The sequence below is a fragment of the Leptonychotes weddellii genome, chromosome 5, assembly GCF_054177405.1.
Source record: "Leptonychotes weddellii isolate Sample4059 chromosome 5, ASM5417740v2, whole genome shotgun sequence".
NCBI lineage: Eukaryota > Metazoa > Chordata > Mammalia > Carnivora > Phocidae > Leptonychotes > Leptonychotes weddellii.
This window is the reverse complement of record NC_138373.1, coordinates 147,529,791-147,547,815: the sequence shown is the minus strand read 5'-3', so window position 1 is coordinate 147,547,815 and position 18,025 is coordinate 147,529,791. Positions and strand designations below refer to the sequence as shown.

The window sequence follows — 18,025 nt, the reverse complement described above, 5'->3', positions numbered from 1 at the left end:
GCCGTGCTCCCAAAATGCATATAATTGGTGATTGGTATAAAAGACTATTTTAGATGTTGTACAGAGATGAAATTAAATAACATCGAATCCTGTATTGAGAAAAATATTTTTTTGTGTGTGTGTGAATAAGAAGAAATTCTGAAGAATTTCTTATCCCTCCCTTGATGCAGTTCAGTTGGTGTAAATTCGTCCGGAACATCTGTCTCACTCCTGCTAATCTCCCTGTGAACAAAAGAGAATAGGTTGGAGGCTTTTGGCCTTTGGCTGATTTTGGAATCATTAAAACTATTTCTTGCCTTCCTGAGTGAGGAAGTGAACGTAAAAGACTCAGAAGTCACACATGGAGAATGAAACATCCTCTTTATTGCAGTTAGTTCTGAGCTGTAGGACGTTTTTTCAAATGTGGGCACCGTAGGATGTCCTTTCACATGTGGACACGATCAGGCTCTTTTCTGTCCCGATTAGTTGGGTTTCCCTTCCGGTAGAGGCCAGCCCTGACGACTGCAGGCCTTTCCGACATGGCACAGCATTTGCCGTACATACAGTGCAGCTCCCTAAGGAACGGAGCCCAGAATCCACTGAGTAGACCAGGTCTCTTCCCTCCCCCAAACTCACAGGCCCCACTTCCCAGCCCAGGCAAATGAGTGAGCATTGGAATTTTTTTCTTTTTTTAAAGATTTTATTTATTTATTTGAGAGAGAGAGAATGAGAGAGAGGGCATGAGATGGGGGAGGGTCAGAGGGAGAAGCAGAGCCCCAGCTGAGAAGGGAGCCCGATGCGGGACTCGATCCCAGGACTCCAGGATCATGACCTGAGCCGAAGGCAGTCGCTTAACCAACTGAGCCACCCAGGCGCCCGTGAGCATTGGAATTTAATTCACATGCTGTAACATTCACTCTTCCGGTGTGTATAATTTGCTGGTTTTTAGTATTCGCAGACTTGTCCAGCCATCACTGCTCCCTAATATTAGGCCATTTTCATCACCTAACAAAGAACCCCTGGTATCCATGAGGAGTCGCTCCACATTTCTCCCTTCTCCCGTTGTCTGGCGGCCCCCCTCAGCTTTCTGTTCCTGTCGATTTGATTATTTGGGACATTTCATATAAATGGAGCCTTGTATGATTTGGTCTTTCGTGAGTGGCTTCTTTCGCTGAACACCGTGTTTTCAAGGTTCATCCGCGTTGTAGCAGGTGATGTTTCATTTATTTGCATCGCCAGTAATACTCCAGCACCTGACTCGACCACATTTTGTTTATCCACTCATCACGTGGTGGTCACTGGGGTGGTTTCCATTTCTTGACAGTTGCGGATAATGCTCCCGTGAAGGTTTCTGAACAAGCTTTGCTGTTTAACTAGAAGTGGGACTCCTGAGGAGCTCAGCAGGGGTAACTTTTTACACTTAATTTTTGGAGACCCCCTGGGACCAGTTTCCAACGTGGTTATGCCATCTTTCAATTCCACAAGTAACAAGTGAGGGCTCCAATCTCCCCACATCCTCACCAACACTTGTTGTTGTCTTATTTTAGCCGTTTTAGTGGCTGTGAAGTAGTACTTTGTGGTTTTGATCGACATTTCCTGGTGTCTGATGTTGCTGAGCATCTTTTCTTGTACTTACTGGCCATCTGTATATCCTCTTTGAGAAATGGCTGTTCAAATCCTTTGCTCAGGTGTTTTTTTGTTTTTTTTTTTTAAGATTTATTTATTTTAGAGTAAGAGCGTGCAGGTGGGGAGAGGAGCAGGGGAAGAGAACCTTCAAGTAGACTCCCCACTGAGCATGGAACCTGATGTGGGGCTCGATCTCACGATGTGTGAGATCATGACCTGAGCCAAAACCAAGAGTCCGACGCTTAACTGACTGAGCCACCCAGGCGTCCCACCTTTGCTCAGTTTTTAATCAGCTTACTTGTCTTTGTATTGTTTGAGTTGTAAAAGACCTTTATATATTATGGTTACAAGTCCCTTATCAGATAAATGCTTTGCAAATATTTTCTCCCATTCTTAGGTTATCTTTTCTACTTTCTTGATGGTATCCTTTAAAACACAAACATTTTTAATTTTGACCAAAACCAGTTTATTTTTTCTTGTGTGGTTTGTGTTTTGGATTTTGTGCCTAAGAGACCATCGTCCAACCCACTTTTTTCCTAAGTCCCTCTACTTGTAACACTGGCTGACTGTGTCAGACGGTGAGGACATTTGGATATCCTTGATAATTATTAACTTGTCTGTTTATTTATTCTTTCAATGAATAATTACTGGGTGGTTATAGGTTCAAGGGACTAATAAAAATCTGGGGATAAGACTATTCACAAAACACAATTCCAGTGCCAAGACTCCACCTAGCAGGGAACAGAGAAGTGAATGGTCAGTAGACGATAGCATTCACCTGTGTTTTGAACCCTGAAATCCTCGGGAGGCACAAAGAAGGGCATGTGACCCAGTGGAATGGCTTTCTCAGCGCCGTGGTGTCTAAATTGAATGGGGAAGACTGGATGCAGTTAGCAATGCAACGTGAAGGTGATTAAGGGAGAGAGACAGCAGGCCCACAAGGCTGCAGGGAAACATGACTAATCTCTGACCTTGAACTCATGGCTAAGCACTTGCCAAGCACTGGGGTTGTAGAGAGAGAAAACAAGAGGACAGGTGCATTGTGAAAGTAGAGAAACTCCACCCTACACAGCTCACATTCTAGCAGCGGGTAGGGGATAGACCTGCAGATGAATATAGAGATTTCCAATACTAAGAAGTGCTAAGAAGACCCAAAGAGGGCAATGCAGTGTGGGAGCCATAGGAGAGGGCATGGGCACTTTGGATGGAGCGGCCATGGAGAGCCTCCCTGAGGAGGTGGCAGTTTATGCCTCAAGAAGGAGAAGAGTTGGTCACATTGCAGGTCTGGGGAAGAGAGTGGTTGGAGTGCAGGTTTGAGGAGGGAGGAGGAAGACATGAGCTTGGAGACGTGGACGGGATGAGATTATCAAAGGTCCTGTTAGTTCCATGTGGGAGGCTGTCCTTTATTCATCGTACAATGAGCAGGGGATTGTGTGATCATTTTGGAGGGAGTTCAGGGCTTACAGGACAGAGGATCTTTTGGAGAGAGCCAGCTCGGAGACAGGGTGAGAGGGGGTGAATATATTCATGAGACCTCAACGAAGAGCAGATACACTCCTCATGCTGCCATTTATTAAGTCCATATTCCTTGTGGGTCACTGTTCTAAGTGCTTCATACATTTTAATTCGATCTGATCATAACAGCCCCACTTTACAGTTGCAGAAGCTGAGACTCCAAGACCAACACGCTTGCCCAAGGTCATATCGTTAGTTTGTTAGTTTGTGACAAACCAGGATAAGAAGCAGCCAGGCAATTTGGCTTTAGAGACCTTGCTCCTACTCACCAGCCTAAGCGGCCATTCAGGGCATGGAATTGATTGGCTGTGTGGGAGATTGGGGGTAGGGGCGCGGAGCTGGTGATGCTCCTGTTTCTAGCTTGTGAGGCTGGATGGATGGTGTGCCCTTAGCCCCTGGCAGGGAATTCAGGAGGAGGGACATGTGTTTGGGGCCCCTATTTATTATGCCCGGGGTGGTTCTCTTCCACCCCTGTAGCTTTTGTGCTTCTCCTTGCAGAGCCATCCTATACAGTTGTGCGGGTTGCTCACCATCCAAATCTAGGGGTACCCTTCACTTACTGTCCATATCAGTCTGTTTAGATGGCTCCCTGGGAGGTGTGTCATTCCCAAACTTTGCAGTCGTGTGAGGTGGTCCAGTGTTAGGGCCCACCTGTGTTCCAACGTTTATGTAGTTATTTGCATTCTCTCTCTGTTTCTGCCAGATTGACAGCTGCACCCAGAGAGGAGAGTCCCAGCTCCTGCGTCACCTAAACCCCTGTTACGCCTTTCATGTACTTACTGCTTGATATCTCTTTGTTGCATGTTTCTTCATTCAGCTCATTTTTGGGTTTATGGATGGAGGAACTAATTGAAATTACTTCATTTGAAGAGTAATGCAAAGCAGAGAAAATCACGGTTTCCTAGGTTAGCACTGACAATGGTTATCCTGGTCTGCTTGAGGCCGCTGTAGCAAAATTCCACAGACTCGGGGGCTCATAGACCACAGAGATCTATTCCTCACAGTCCCGGAGGCTGGGAAGTCCAGGATCATGGCACCAGGATGGTTTGATGGTGGAAGGGGCGGGGGGCTGTTTTCTGGCTACAGACTGCTGACTTCTCTTTGTGTCCTTCTATGATGAAAGGTGGGCAGGAGCTCTCTGGAGCCTCCTTTCTAAGGACATTGATCCCTTTCAGGAGGTTTCCACCCTCACAACCTAATCACTGCCAAAGGCCCCACTTCCTGATACCATCAGCTTAGGGGTTAGGATTTGACCTATGAATTTGAGGGGGCAGGGCACACACATTCAGACCATACCAGTGGTTAACATACAGTAAGATCTTACACACCAGGCACTTTATATCATTTAATCCTTACAATGCAATATTGTTTACTTACTGTTAATGTTCCTGATTTGAAGATCAATAAATTGAGGCCTTAAAAGATGAATTAACGGGGCGCCTGGGTGGCTCAGTCGTTAAGCGTCTGCCTTCGGCTCAGGTCATGATCCCAGGGTCCTGGGACCCAGCCCCACATCAGGCTCCCAGCTCCGCGGGATGCCTGGGTCTCCCTCTCCCACTCCCCCTGCTTGTGTTCCCTCTCTCGCTGTGTCTCTGTCAAATAAAAAAAAAAAAAAAGATGAATTAACTGCTTATGGTCACTCAGTCAGTACTTGATGCAACCAGGGCTCCAACCCAGACGTTCTGGAGCAGAGCCCCAAGCTCTGTACCATTGGTGCAGACGACGCCATTGACTGTCATTACCTTCTCACGGTAGGGTTAACGGGGACCTAGAAGGAGGGACTTTGGCCGCCTTTTCTTATTGAACAAGTGTTTGTTGAGCATCTGTCATGTGCCAGGCTCTCCTCTGGGCACTAGGGATGGAGATGAAAACATGGTTTCTGTCCTCAGAGACCTCACAGTAGAGACAAGGAGCCACATGTTTGAAAACATATCGCAGTGTCATGCTAGAAATGGTGGGCAGGTTTGGGGGCACCTGGGTGGCTCAGCCGGTTGAGGGTCACACTGGATCTCAGCTCAGGTCTTGATCTCAGGGTTGTGAGTTCAAGCCCCACATTGAGCTCCATGCTGGATGTGGAGCCTACTTAAAAAAAAAAGAAGAAAGGAAATGGTAGGCATGTTTCTCTTTCTTTTTCTTCTTTTAAGATTTTATTTATTTATTTGACAGAGAGAGAGCACAACAGGGGGAGAGGCAGAGGCAGAGGGAGAAGCAGGCTTCCTGCTGAGCCGGGAGCCCGATGTGGGGCTCGATCCCAGGGATCCTGATCTGAGCTGAAGGCAGACCCATTAGGCATGTTTTTCATAGGAAATACCAAGTTAGCAGGAAAAAAGGGGCCAGGATGAGCTCAGAGAAGGTGTCCGGGAGGAGCTGACTTGCAAAGGGAGTCTGAAGGATGAACAGGAATTCACAGGACCTCTAAGTAGGGGGTGAGTATCCCCTGGAGAGCAAGCAGCACGTGAAGACAGAGACACGTGGGCAGCATGATTTTGTTGGAACAAATCTACGTAGCTTGATCTCTTTGGTATTGTCACTCTGTGTCTGAAATTATGCCATTCCTCCATTGTGGATAGAAATGCAAATTGACAATTATATCCATTCTCGATGCATAAGACTCCATTGGGGCTCCTGTGGGAGGGGGGGATGGTTGTACCAACACAGACAGACGGATGAGTGGGCCATCTGTCTTCCCAGGGACTCTGATTAGCTGCCTCTCACTTAGCCTTCAGGTAAGTCATTGGCTGATAAATTTACGACCACCAGTCATCACTCAGGCCAACTGGTAGCTTCTTGCAGGGATGCTTCTAATAGGGCTTCCAAGGAATGCTATAGGGCACATATGCCCCTTCCCCTTGAATATAGATAGTTAATGGGAGAATTTGCAGTGTTCAGGCATTGGGTCCCATAGAGAAATTCTGCAGTCCTGATTGTGTCTTCTATTCATTTATTCTGTTTCTCACCCTGAGCACCTGTCATGTATATGGCAGGTTAGCCTTGGATGCTAATTGCCTTCAGGTCTAAACTCATCCATTCAGCTCCACCAGGCTTAGCCACCCTTACCTTAAACTTGGTGCATCCAGTCCCAAACCTCTCATCTTCCTCCAACGTGCCTTTCCTCTTGTATCCCCTGTCCTGGAGACATCACCACCAAGCCAGGAACCTCAGTGTCCCCTTCTTCTTCCACTTCATTTCACCCCTTATCTAAGATCTCTTTTCCTAAAATCCCTCTAGATTCAACTTCCTTGCTGCTCTTCATCAGACATGGCCTCAAATCAGATCCTCATTTCACATTCCCCTAGTCTCATCTTCTACATGACGCGTGAACCTCCGTTCCCCTTATCTGTCCACTGTCCATCACTCATCCATCCATTCGATCCATTTATTGAACTCCTGCATTCTAGGCACAAAGGTGGATTATGAGGTGATATATTTGAACATGACTGGCATGATCCTTGACCTCCCCGAGCTCACAGTCATGTGGGGATCTAGACAGGTCAACAAACGATCAAAACCTAAAGGTGGGTACATGGTACTGAGATGACTCTCTGTTAGGAAGGGCCCCTGAGCCAGGCATGGGTAGTCAGGAAAGGACTCTAGGAGAAAACGATGGCAGATCTCAGAACTAAAGGCTGAATAAGAGATAAATACTGGCTGCGGGGTGTGAAGGGTAGGAGAAGAGGGGCCAGGCCATGAGATTTGTGAGGTCACCAATGGTTATCTTACCTTGTCCCCAGCATCCTGCTCATCTCCCAGCAAGTAATAGGTGCTCAGTAAGTATTTATCAAATGAGCAAATGCAAAGTTTCTTACAGAGCAAATTGAAGATGCAAAGTCTTAGGTGAAGAAAGGGCATAGGAAACTGAGAGAGGGTCTGTGTATCTAGAACAGGTCTGGGGAGAGTCTCAGGAGACCAGGAGCTAAGAGATGGGTCACATTGCTCCCCACGCCTCGCTGGTGAAGTCGGTACTGTTTACTTGGGTGTTCACTGCTTCCTGCACTCTCTCCTCTCTCCTCCTCTGCTCTGACCCTCGAGTCCCAGCTAACCACTTCTCCCCACACGCTCCCGGCATGCCCTGGGCTCTGGCTGTAGTCTCCTGTTCCTCTCCTTGGATGGTGTCCCCTCTCCCTTTGCTTCCCATCAAATTCCTTTATCTTTTAGGGCACAGCTTCCCCAGCTCTTCGACGTTCTCCTGACCCAGTCAGAATTAGCCTTTTTTCCCCTTTACTCCCAAAGAACGTTGTGTTGTGTTGTGGTTGTTAGCAATGTTATGATCCATCTTGTGTTTATATTACATTGTGGATCCTCTGTCCATCTTAGGATTGTGAGCTCCTTGAGGTCATGGGAACCAGGGCATTTTCATCTTTAGATTTCCTAGAGGTTCTCATTTGTGGTAATACAGTTGATGCTATTATTTCTGCTAGCTCTGTAGTATTTATGATACTAGAAGGTGTATCTGCTGTTTATGGTCCTGTGTTTATTTTTGATATGCATTATGTGTTATACTTGTCTAATTGACATAGTAGCCTGATAAGGAGATTTTTCTGAACATTTTACAGAACGAAGCGGCAGCAGTGCAGAGGGAGAAGTGACATGCCCCAAATCCCCACTAATAAATGCCACAACTGGGATTTGAATCCATTTCCATTTGATTCTAGAAGCTTTGCCCTTGTGTGATGCTGCTTTGTATTTTGGGGGCTCCCCCAGTAATGGCTGGTTGAGGGGAACAAATAAAAGCTGTAGGAATATTAAAAGTGAGGGTAAGCTGGTATTCAGTGATGGGGGCTCCCCATGATGCCATCTTGGGTGCCTGAGTTTCTTTTGGGAGAAGAACAAGCAGAAAACAGAACTCCGTATCATGCAGTGGGAGAAGTATCTTGTCTGTTGCATTCAGCTGGTCTGAAGACTTTATTCTCTGTCCATCTGCTCCTGAAACTAATGCCCAAATGTCTAGGTGGTAGAAATAAAGGTTGGCCACATTGTTGCATAGGCTCTGCTTAAGGTTTTTAGAAGCACAAATACACTAGCAACAGGCATGGCGGTTGGCTTGGAGTGTTACCAACAGGAACAGGGACCCTGTCTGACAATAGGCATGGCGGTTGGCTTGGAGTGTTACCAACAGGAACAGGGACCCTGTCTGAAATCCTAAGGTGGGGTGAGATGCCTCCTCTCCTTTGCAGCTCTGGCATCCTGGTTACCAGCAAGCATTGGGTTGGTAATGCACCTGACTTCCTTTCCCAGCTGCTGTGAGAAACTGACCACATGTTACAAATTGGTAAGAATGTAGATTTGTGGCTGGAACTCCCTTCCTTGTCCCTCCTGACTCCTCTTCCCCCCACTTCTCACAGGCGGAACCCCCTGCACTTCCACCTCATCGCCGACTCCATCGCAGAGCAGATCCTGGCAACGCTCTTCCAGACCTGGATGGTGCCCGCCGTGCGTGTGGACTTCTACAATGCAGATGAGCTCAAGGTACGGGCGGCGGGAGAGAGAGGTGCCTCCCTGAGCTCCTTGTGCTGGACACTTTTCTTGGCTGTGGTCTTGTAGACTGGCAGTGGCAGAAACTCAGCTTTCAACTGGGAATGTCCAGGGTGTAACTGAGGGTGTTTGCCGCCCAGATCTGATTTTACTATGGAAAGCATGAAGGGGGCCACGTCATCAGCACAGAAGGCATGCTGGTCTAGGCGGTTCTGGCCACCAAGGCTCTTTAGAGGGGGAGGCCATTGGCCTGGTATGCATCTGAAAGAGGTCTGTGGTGGCTCTTCTAGAGCATTCTGCTACCCAGTGAGCTCAGTGCTGAATTCAGAGTCAGAAGGGGCTGGGTCTTACTTTGTTATATTGTCATTTACTCGTCATAAGATACAACGTAAATAATCTATACCTTTGCTATGTCTGTTTTCTCATCAGTAAAAAGATGATTATCATACCAACCTCATTGGATAATGAATGGGCAAAAGTGAGAGAATATATGTGACTGTGCTTTAAAAGATTATGCTGAATAAATATTAAAGGTTGTGTTGGAGCAGAAGGTTTCACCGAACGAGACTCATTTGGGTCATGCCATTTCCTCGCTTAAAATCCATCCGTAGTGCCACGTTGCCTGGATCAGGATTGAGATTCACGGTCTCAAGAAGTCCTGCTTCTAGTTCTTGACTCTTCTTCCTGTCTCATCTGGGTCCTTCCTGGAATTTCAGCCTGTTACTCAGCCCTAGGGAACCATCTCTGGTCTCTGCTCGCTCTCCTCCACTTGAGCCTTTGCTTATGCTGCTCCTTCTAGCTGACATACCCTTCCACCTACCTTGTTACAACTCCTATTCACCCTGCAGGACTCTGCTGTATCAGCACTTCCTCCGAGAACCTTCCCTGACTTCTCTGGGAAAGAGGAGATCTTTGTCTACTGCTTTAGTTTAGAACCTTTTTTAGTAGGGGAGGGGGCAGGGAGCACGTCTCACTCTTTTCTCATTTCTGGTGCAGAGTTGGTACCCTGTAATGCATGTGGATTTAACAAATGGCTGTTGTTAGAGGAACATGTAACTTTGCAGAAATATTTTGATGCTCTGTCTCCAGTCACCTTGGGAAGGACTAAACACCTAGGCATGAGGCTGATTCTAGCAAATTGCTTGTTCCAAACCTCATAAAGCCATTATCTTTTCATTTCAGAGCCATAGCATTGTAAATAGATCACAGAGATGCCGGCCGGAGTTTCTGATTTTCCCGAATTTTAGACTCTGAGGTTGATCGAGATGTTCAGAATTTAGCATTTGGGGATTGTCGTGGTAATTTGTGTGCCATTCCAGTCTATTCTGAGCTAAAATTGATTAACACTCCTAAAAGGGAAAAACAAAATTTAGCAAATTGCTACGCTAATTAAGGTGAAAGCAAGCCTCTCTGTCTCCCAGGGTCTCAGCACCAACACAGTGGGGAAAAGCGACGGGAGGGGAGGCACAGCGCCCGGCATGCAGGATGCTTCTGCGTCCTTCATCATTCTCCTTTTTTGGGCAATCCTGTGTCCTGCCCCTTGCATGCCTGTACCCCGTACTTTTTTAAGAAAACACAGAAGTGGTTCAGCAGAACCCCAAGTTCACATCCTGGCTTGCCTTTGAAGAACCATCTGATTTGGGTTCTGAGCCCTGGCTCCACCAGGTGTTTAATGGGTGACATGCTGACAGCCACCAAGGCAGGGACTAAACAAGTTAACTCCTGTGAAGGCCCAGCAGTGTCTGAAATGCAGCAGGTCTTTGAAAATGCCCTACTCCCCTTTGCAGCCAAGGCAACATAGGATTAAAATGCTCTTGCGGCGCCTGGGTGGCTCAGTTGGTTAAGTGTCTGCCTTTGGCTCAGGTTGTGATCTTGGGGTCCTAGGATCGAGCCCTGCATTGCATCAGGCTCCCCGCTCAGTGGGGAGCATGCTTCTCCCACTCCCTCTACCCCTGCCTGTGCGTATGCGCTCTCTCTATCTCAAATAAATAAAACCTAAAAAAAAGAAAAAAAAGATCTTGAAATCCACTGACAGTGGGAGACTGAAGGAGTAAGGCACGTAGGGCTATAATCTGCTCCTGGGGACCCTGGGGCTTCCCTGAGGTTGAGGTCTTGGACGACGTGGGGGGCGGAGGGACTGGTGCTCTGACTCTCGCACGCCCACTTTCATCCAGGAAGACCAGCTGTTCATTATTTTACATCCTGGACTTTTATCTATTCAAATTGGAGATTCTATGGCTTAAAAAAATAAGAAGAAAAATACAATCAGATGTGTTCTGAAGGATATTGTCTCCAGTGTCCTGTCCTCTAGCTGACCACCCCATTCAAGGTCCCAAACACCTGCATTTTATTTCCCTACCAATGAAACCCCTGTGTCCCACCATCCTGTGTCCCTTGAGACTCTTGTCAGAATCCTGTAAGGACAATGAGTATGAAAGCATTTTGTAAACACGATGTTGCCATACTTGATGATCACAGTGGTGATGATTTATATAGAATCCAGCTCTGCAAACCCCGAACCATGATCTGTTCGGTCCCTGCAGCTGGAGCGTCTCCGGCTGTAGCAGTGCCATCTGCCTACTTAGCTGCTCCTCCAGAACCAAGAGTTCATCTCTGACGGCCCCCTGTCCCTATCCCCACGTCCTAGCTGCCCTCCATCTCCCCCACCACCATCCTTCTCTAAGCATTTGTGACCTCTCCCCAACACAACAGTTTTTGTCCAGATGAGTCTTTTCCCCTCTGCTCACTCCTCCCCCAGATGGGTTCTCCACCAGCAGGATGAGTTGGCTTTCCCAAAGCATGCCCAACCATGCCATCCCCTTTCCCGTGCATAAAACCCTCTGTGGTTTCCCCATGTTCCCGTTAGAGACCACAGCCCTGAGTGGCATTTTCTTGTGCTTTCTGGCTCCTGCGTCCCTCGGCTTCATCTCCAGCCCGCGTGTACCATTGCTTGCGCACTAGGTCCTCACATCTGCTCTGCCCCTCCCCACCCACCAGGGGGCCACTGCAGAGGTTATTCCCCTGTCGCTTAAACTCTGTTCCCCAGTCGGCCTCCTTTTCCCCATTGCTAGTTAATTCCATGTTCTTTTGCTTAAGCTACATTTACTCTGAGAAACCTTCCCTGCGTTCATTATCTCACAGGGGATCCTTTGTTGTATGTTCTCATAGGATCACGTACCTTTCCTCGGTGACCTCAACGCAGAGTGTGATCTTTCATGCCTTTGTGGAATATGCTGCTACATGTCCTTCCCTCCCCTAGATCGACGGCTCCAAAAGGGCCGAGACAGGTCTGCTTTTCATCACCCTTGTATCTTTAATGTCTAGTTGATGCCTTGCCTATGAAAATATTTGCAAAATGATGATCGACAATAAAGTCAGAGCTGGGTCCCTAAGAGTCGTAAAGCCATTAGGAAGGGGTTTCTTGATCGCGGTCAGGCCTCACCACATTCCTGAGGCCCGTTGTGCCTGGGGGCATGCGCGGACAGCCAGGTAGCTGTCTACCAGTGACCCTGCAGGGGCATAAATAAGGCAGCTTCATCTGTGCTACCCTGTGGAACGTCCCAGGAGCAGCCCCGGGACAGGTGTCTTTCCATGAGGGCATTAAAACACCATCCATTCGCTGACGTTAGCAAGGAGGAAGAGCAGGAGAGGAAAGGACTTGTGCTGGGTTGTGCAGTTGCATTCAGCAAGCGTATCCGTTGGCACCCTCGGCAGACACACACAAGGGCCTCCCCCGATCGGGCGCCGAGAAATCACTTTGTACAGCTGTTGGAAATGGAATTTCTCAGAAACGCTCCTGTGGGCCCCTTGTTATATCTGTTAGTGCTGGAGAATGGACTAAGAGGGAAGAGGAAATTTATGAGGGATGGGTGCATGATTAAAAATGAACTGTGGGAGGTCCGCGGTGGACTGCTATGCTGCTCTCGGTAATGACCAATTAGTGTAGGTTTGCAAATAGCAATTGCTCAGCTTGCTGGTCTCTGTGGCCTACGAGAGTCTCATTGGTCTTCCTGATGTTTACGGGGCCCATTCATTTCCAGCCTCCAGGTCCCCATATCAACAGGCTGCCAGGACCGAGCAGGTCTGTAGCTCCTGCCAACAGAGGAGAGAGGTGCAGGAGGGGGCGCAGGAGGGGGGACTTCTTTCCGTGGGGAGCTTTGTAGATGGCGGCATGCCGCCCCTCGGACCTTCATCTCACAGATAATTTATAAATTGAAGCATGGAGTTGAAGAGTATTTGCCTAAGATCAGGCAGCTAATAAATGCCAGGGCTGCTGTTTAACTTTTCCCTCTCCAGTGAAAGGCTGTGAGATATGGGATTGTATAATTCAGGAGCCACGGGTGTGGAGCAGGTCTGGAGGGAAGGAGAGAGGCCTGGGCTGCGGCCACTGTGGGATGAAACGGCCATTGTTGAGTTGGGCTCGAACTCAGAATTCCTGCTTTCAGGGCCTCTGGACCCCATCAGGCTGCTGTGTAACATTGTTATTTATGGGGCACTTTGTTTCTTGTGTTTTATGTGCTGCTTTTATAGAATGCTCACAAGTCTGTGGAGCAGATCTATTATTACCCCCACTCTGCAGATAAGGAGCCTGAGGCATAGGGAGGTTAGTTAGGCCCAAGTCATGTATATAACTTGTACACGGCAGGGCCAGGATTAAAACCCAGAACTACCTGACTTCATAATCCGTGCTCTCCTATGTTAGATTTCCTTCTCTGTGGCCTGCTTTTATTTATTTATTTTTTTAAGATTTATTTATTTGAGAGAGCGCGCAAGCTTGAGCAAGTGGAGGGGCAGAGGGAGAGAGAGAATCTCAAGCTGACTCCCCACTGAGCATGGAGTCTGATGCAGGGCTCAATTCCAGAACCCCAAGATCATGACCGGAGCCAAAACCAAGAGTCGGCCGCATAACCGATTGAGGTGCCCCTCTGGCCTGCTTTCCAGCTGGGACCCCGTAATTGTGTCTAGACAAGGGTCCTCTAAGCTCTTGGTGGTGGTTTTTTTTCCCTGCTTGTTGCTGAAGAACAAATGCGTTAAGCATGATCCCTGCATTCAAGACCTACTGGGGATGGAGCTTCCTGCTGTAGATAAAAGGACACCGTAGTCACGCTGCTGCTGGGGTTCGGGACAGCCCCATCACTTCCCCCCAAGGGTCGTTTTCCAAACGAAACAGTCACTCTCTGGACAGTTTGCCTTAAATCAGCAACACGTATCTTGCCAGTTTTCAGACAAGACCCTGCATACCGACCAGCCTTTGATCTTGCCCCAGTTGGCCCAGAAAGTCACCCCCATGCCATCAGCTGGGATGAGGATGATCCTGAGCCTGCAATGGGAAGCTGCTGGGGCAGGGGCTGTTTCATGATTCACCTGTCCAGCTGGGGGTCCTAATTTATCTTCTTTTCTCTTAGACCTGATGCCTGCTCGTTACCAACATCAGAAAGGTTATGAAGTGAGATTCAGGGCTATGGCTACAGAAAATACTAATGGCTGACTCGGAAAAATTGGCTTCCCACTCCTACTCTGTTGCCTTTGTGCCGGTCTTTGTGGAGTATAGCAGAAGCTCTCTTTAGATAACTGCCATCCTACAGCACCCTGCTGTCCTTTGGGAGACATACTTCCATTGTTCCTCTCATTAGGGGGCTGGGTAAACTGCTATCTACCCTATCTGTTTCCCAGGAAGATGTGCTTCCTATAAATGGTAGCCATTTTCAGTTAGGAGGGACTGATGCAAACAGAAGTCCTAGGATTTCAGGGTTCGAGGGAAGCCCTATAAAAAGAGCTGTCTTTGGACTGATGAGGCCCAGGGAGGGTTAAGAATTGTCCAGGATCTCACATGTGATTCTTTCCAACACACTCCTCTTCCCAGAATTGGGTCTGGGTGTTTGTATTGTGGGGCCTGGGCTGTAGTTCAAAGGCACCACACTTGATAGTGGTTGAACTTCATTACAGTCACCAAATACCCCCATGGGGCTGGAGCAGGTTCCAGTGAGGCTTGGCCTGCAGAGGAAGGAGAGGAGTCCTGGGACTTGTCTCACGGAGGACATGATCTGCTCTAAGATGCCCCGCAGAAGAGTGAGAAGCGAGGTGAAGTAGGTGTGACCTTTGGAATTGCCTTGTGCAGCTTCACTAATAACACGTAATATTGAGGGTAACACACATTGCTTAATTGTCTTTTTAAAAGTGTTACCTCTAGCCCCTCTTTACTGGTGAAGATTAAATGCAGTAAATGAAGTCTCATAATGGAAAGCACATGGTGTTTGGCACATAGTAGGAAGTCACAAATTCTGTGTTTATTCCTTCTCTTTTCCTAGATTTGAAAATGGCTATGATTGGGGCGCCTGGGTGTCTCAGTTGGTTAGGCGACTGCCTTTGGCTCAGGTCATGATCCTGGAGTCCCTGGATCGAGTCCCGCATTGGGCTCCCTGCTCGGCGGGGAGTCTGCTTCTCCCTCTGACCCTCCCCACTCTCATGTGCTCTCTCTCATTCTCTCTCTCTCAAATAAATAAATAGAATCTTTAAAAAAAAAAGAAAAAGAAAATGGCTATGATTAATCTCTTAAATCTTCGCTCTTGTTCCTTCTCTCTTTTTGGCTCTCATGTTATATAGGAGGGCTGACTGGGGTTAAATATTATGTCCGGGTCTGGAAAAGTTACTATTCTCCCACTCTTCATTGTTTTTCTTGGGCCCTGGATTATGCATGTGGTTTGTGAATATGAGGGCTGGTTCTCGAAGGCCAGCAATGCACCTCTGGCCTTTGCCATAGGCTCTACTCTCTTGGATAACAAGGGTGAGATCATAGAATGGGCATGGATGAGTGAAATGCATCTGAAAACGTATTTAGAAGGCTAGTTATTGGCTTTTAAATACCTCACATGGAAAATTGTAAGCAACCAACAGAAAATTGTCATCTGCATTAGAAAAGAATCTTTCCTGTGACAGTTGTATAATTCACTTTATACACAGGCAAATATTTCTTTGTGTAATGGAGTGTCCTAATGAATGGGCCCTGTCTCCTTTTGAGAATTGTAGAATCTTAATTAGGAAGGAACTTGGCATTCATTTGGCATAACCTTCCACTTTCTTCTGTAATACTCTATATAAATGGTCATTAATCTTTTGCTTTTGAATACTTGCAGAGATAAGAGATCATTACCTCCCACAGGACCATGTTCCATATTTAGAAACTCTATTAGAAATATTCGCCTTGTGCTATACTGAAATCTTTTATCTTTTTGATTCCCCCATTGGTCCTGAGCATTAATAAAGACCAAATGCAAATGTATATATCATTGTCTGTTAACTCGTGTGCCTTCCCCACTAGACTATGAGAACCAGGAGGGCAAGACCTGTAACTTTTATCTCTATGCCCAGCTCTTAGGACAAAACCTGGTCAGAAGTGGCTCCAGGAAATGCCTGGATTCTATGCCATGGGGCTGTAGACTGAGTCAGCCATCTGCTTGGGGACCAGCAGATCCACTGAGTTCTCTGCTCTTCTCCATTCTTTCAACCATAGCCCAAATGGCAGTGCTTGGAATGTAGCTGACACTTAAATTTATCTTGTGACGTTTCTGTGTAATACATGGTTTCCACGTTGTTGCCTTCCTTGAATGTGCTCATGTCTGTCGCTGTCTCCTCCACTGTTCTCTGTGGGCCTTCAGAATACAACAGGCATGTCAGATCTAGGTACCTGACGTGCCCCATCAGGAGCTGTAATTGGCCTTGGCTCAGAGGCTTAAACACATTGAAAGCAATTAAGTCTCTCCTGATCTACCTTTTCCCCGTCGTGAATGTTGAGCCCTTTCCATTTTCATGGCTGTGGCCTTCTTGTTCGGAGTTCATTCCCCTGGATAAAGAAGGAAGTGTTTTCGTGTACCTTATTTCGCTGTGTCCTCAAGAATCCCATGCTGTGGAAACAACACCCGTTTTCCTGTGTTAATAAGGAATTTACCAAAGGACAGAGAAGAATGCTGCTAATCGGAAGTAGAAGTGAAACCAAAACCTACTTCTTTTGGCCTTTAATGTAGTGCTTTCTCTTGTACCAAAAGACCGTAGCTATCCACAACTTGAGTTAAAAACCAACATCAGTGATTCAAAAATGTGGTTATAGTGATGGATTTTGAAATCTAAGCTTGACCAAAAAAAAAAAAAGACCAGAGGTATTTGATGGGTGAACAGGATGGGCAGAATGAACTGGGAATTAGGAGGTTAGGATATTTTCCCAGTGAGAATAGGAGCCTTTGTCCAAATGTTTTGAAAGGTTGAAAGGCTGGATTTGGTGAGTGAAATGTTAGAGCTCCAGTGTTTTAGATGAGGTATATTTTTTGACATGTTATCCTGGGATGGAGTGACAGAAGTGGTGGGGTGAAAATGGAAGGAAAATTAGGAGCTCCTGGCACTTTAAGGTGAGCGTGTTGGGTGGTCCATCCATAGGATGATGAAACCCAAGAAAAATTCTCAAGAGGCGAGAAGAACTGTACATGCAAATCAAAAGGAGCCCCTACAGTCCAGATTAAATGGGCGATAAGTTGCCCACATCAGGGGATACCCTAGAAACATATTTGAGTTATGAGGATTAAAAAAAATCCCTCCTTTAAGAATAATAACTCTCATTAATAAGAATTGATTATGTGCCAACATAATAGCTTTACATGCATAATATTATTTTATCCCCACAGTAAGCCTTGAGGTTAGTATAATTGTTTTCACCCATTTCCAGGTGAGGAAATGGAATCTTAGAAAAGAGACTCGTTGAAATTATTCAGCATTGTGAACCAGAATATGACACTAAGTAGTCTGGCTCTTGAGCTGCACTGTCCAATAGAAATAGTGACGTATCAGTGGTATAATTTCGTGTTTTTCTACTGGTCACGTTTCCAAAGGCAAAATGAAACAAGTGAAAGGAATTTTAATAATATAGCATTTTATGTAAGCCTATATATCCAAAACATGATCATTTCAACAGGATCAGTATTTTAAAAATTACTAAGGAGATATTTTATATACTTTTTTTCATACTGTCTTCAGTAGTCAATGTATATTTCACACATCTCAACTTGGACGGGCTGCATTTCAAGGGCTCAGTGGCCACGTAGGGTTGGTGGCTATGGAGTGGAACCTGATTTCTGAAGCTCCACCATGATGTGAGGGCAGAGGGTGGAGAGACACATATCTTTGAAGAATAAAAATTCTGCCTGAGCCTTTTTGCTGTAATAATAGATGTCCTTAAGAAAATGTCTATAGGGCGCCTGGGTGGCTCAGTTGGTTAAGCGACTGCCTTCGGCTCAGGTCATGATCCTGGAGTCCCTGGATCGAGTCCCGCATCGGGCTTCCTGCTCGGCAGGGAGTCTGCTTCGTCCTCTGACCCTATCCCCTCTCAGGTGTTCTCTCTCTCTCATTCTCTCTCTCTCAAATAAATAAATAAAATCTTTAAAAAAAA

At 46.7% G+C, this 18,025-nt stretch overlaps 1 protein-coding gene across 4 annotated transcripts in view; it reads left to right on the top strand.

Annotated features, from left to right (window-relative positions):
• The window catches only part of LARGE1 (LARGE xylosyl- and glucuronyltransferase 1), a 451,673-nt gene that overhangs the window by 219,764 nt on the left and 213,884 nt on the right, over nt 1-18,025 (top strand). For all 4 annotated transcript variants that reach the window (XM_081822370.1, XM_081822371.1, XM_081822372.1 and 1 more), the window contains exon 5: nt 8,463-8,586. In XM_081822370.1, the coding sequence (XP_081678496.1) occupies nt 8,463-8,586 (124 nt within the window). The remainder of the gene's footprint in view (nt 1-8,462; nt 8,587-18,025) is intronic.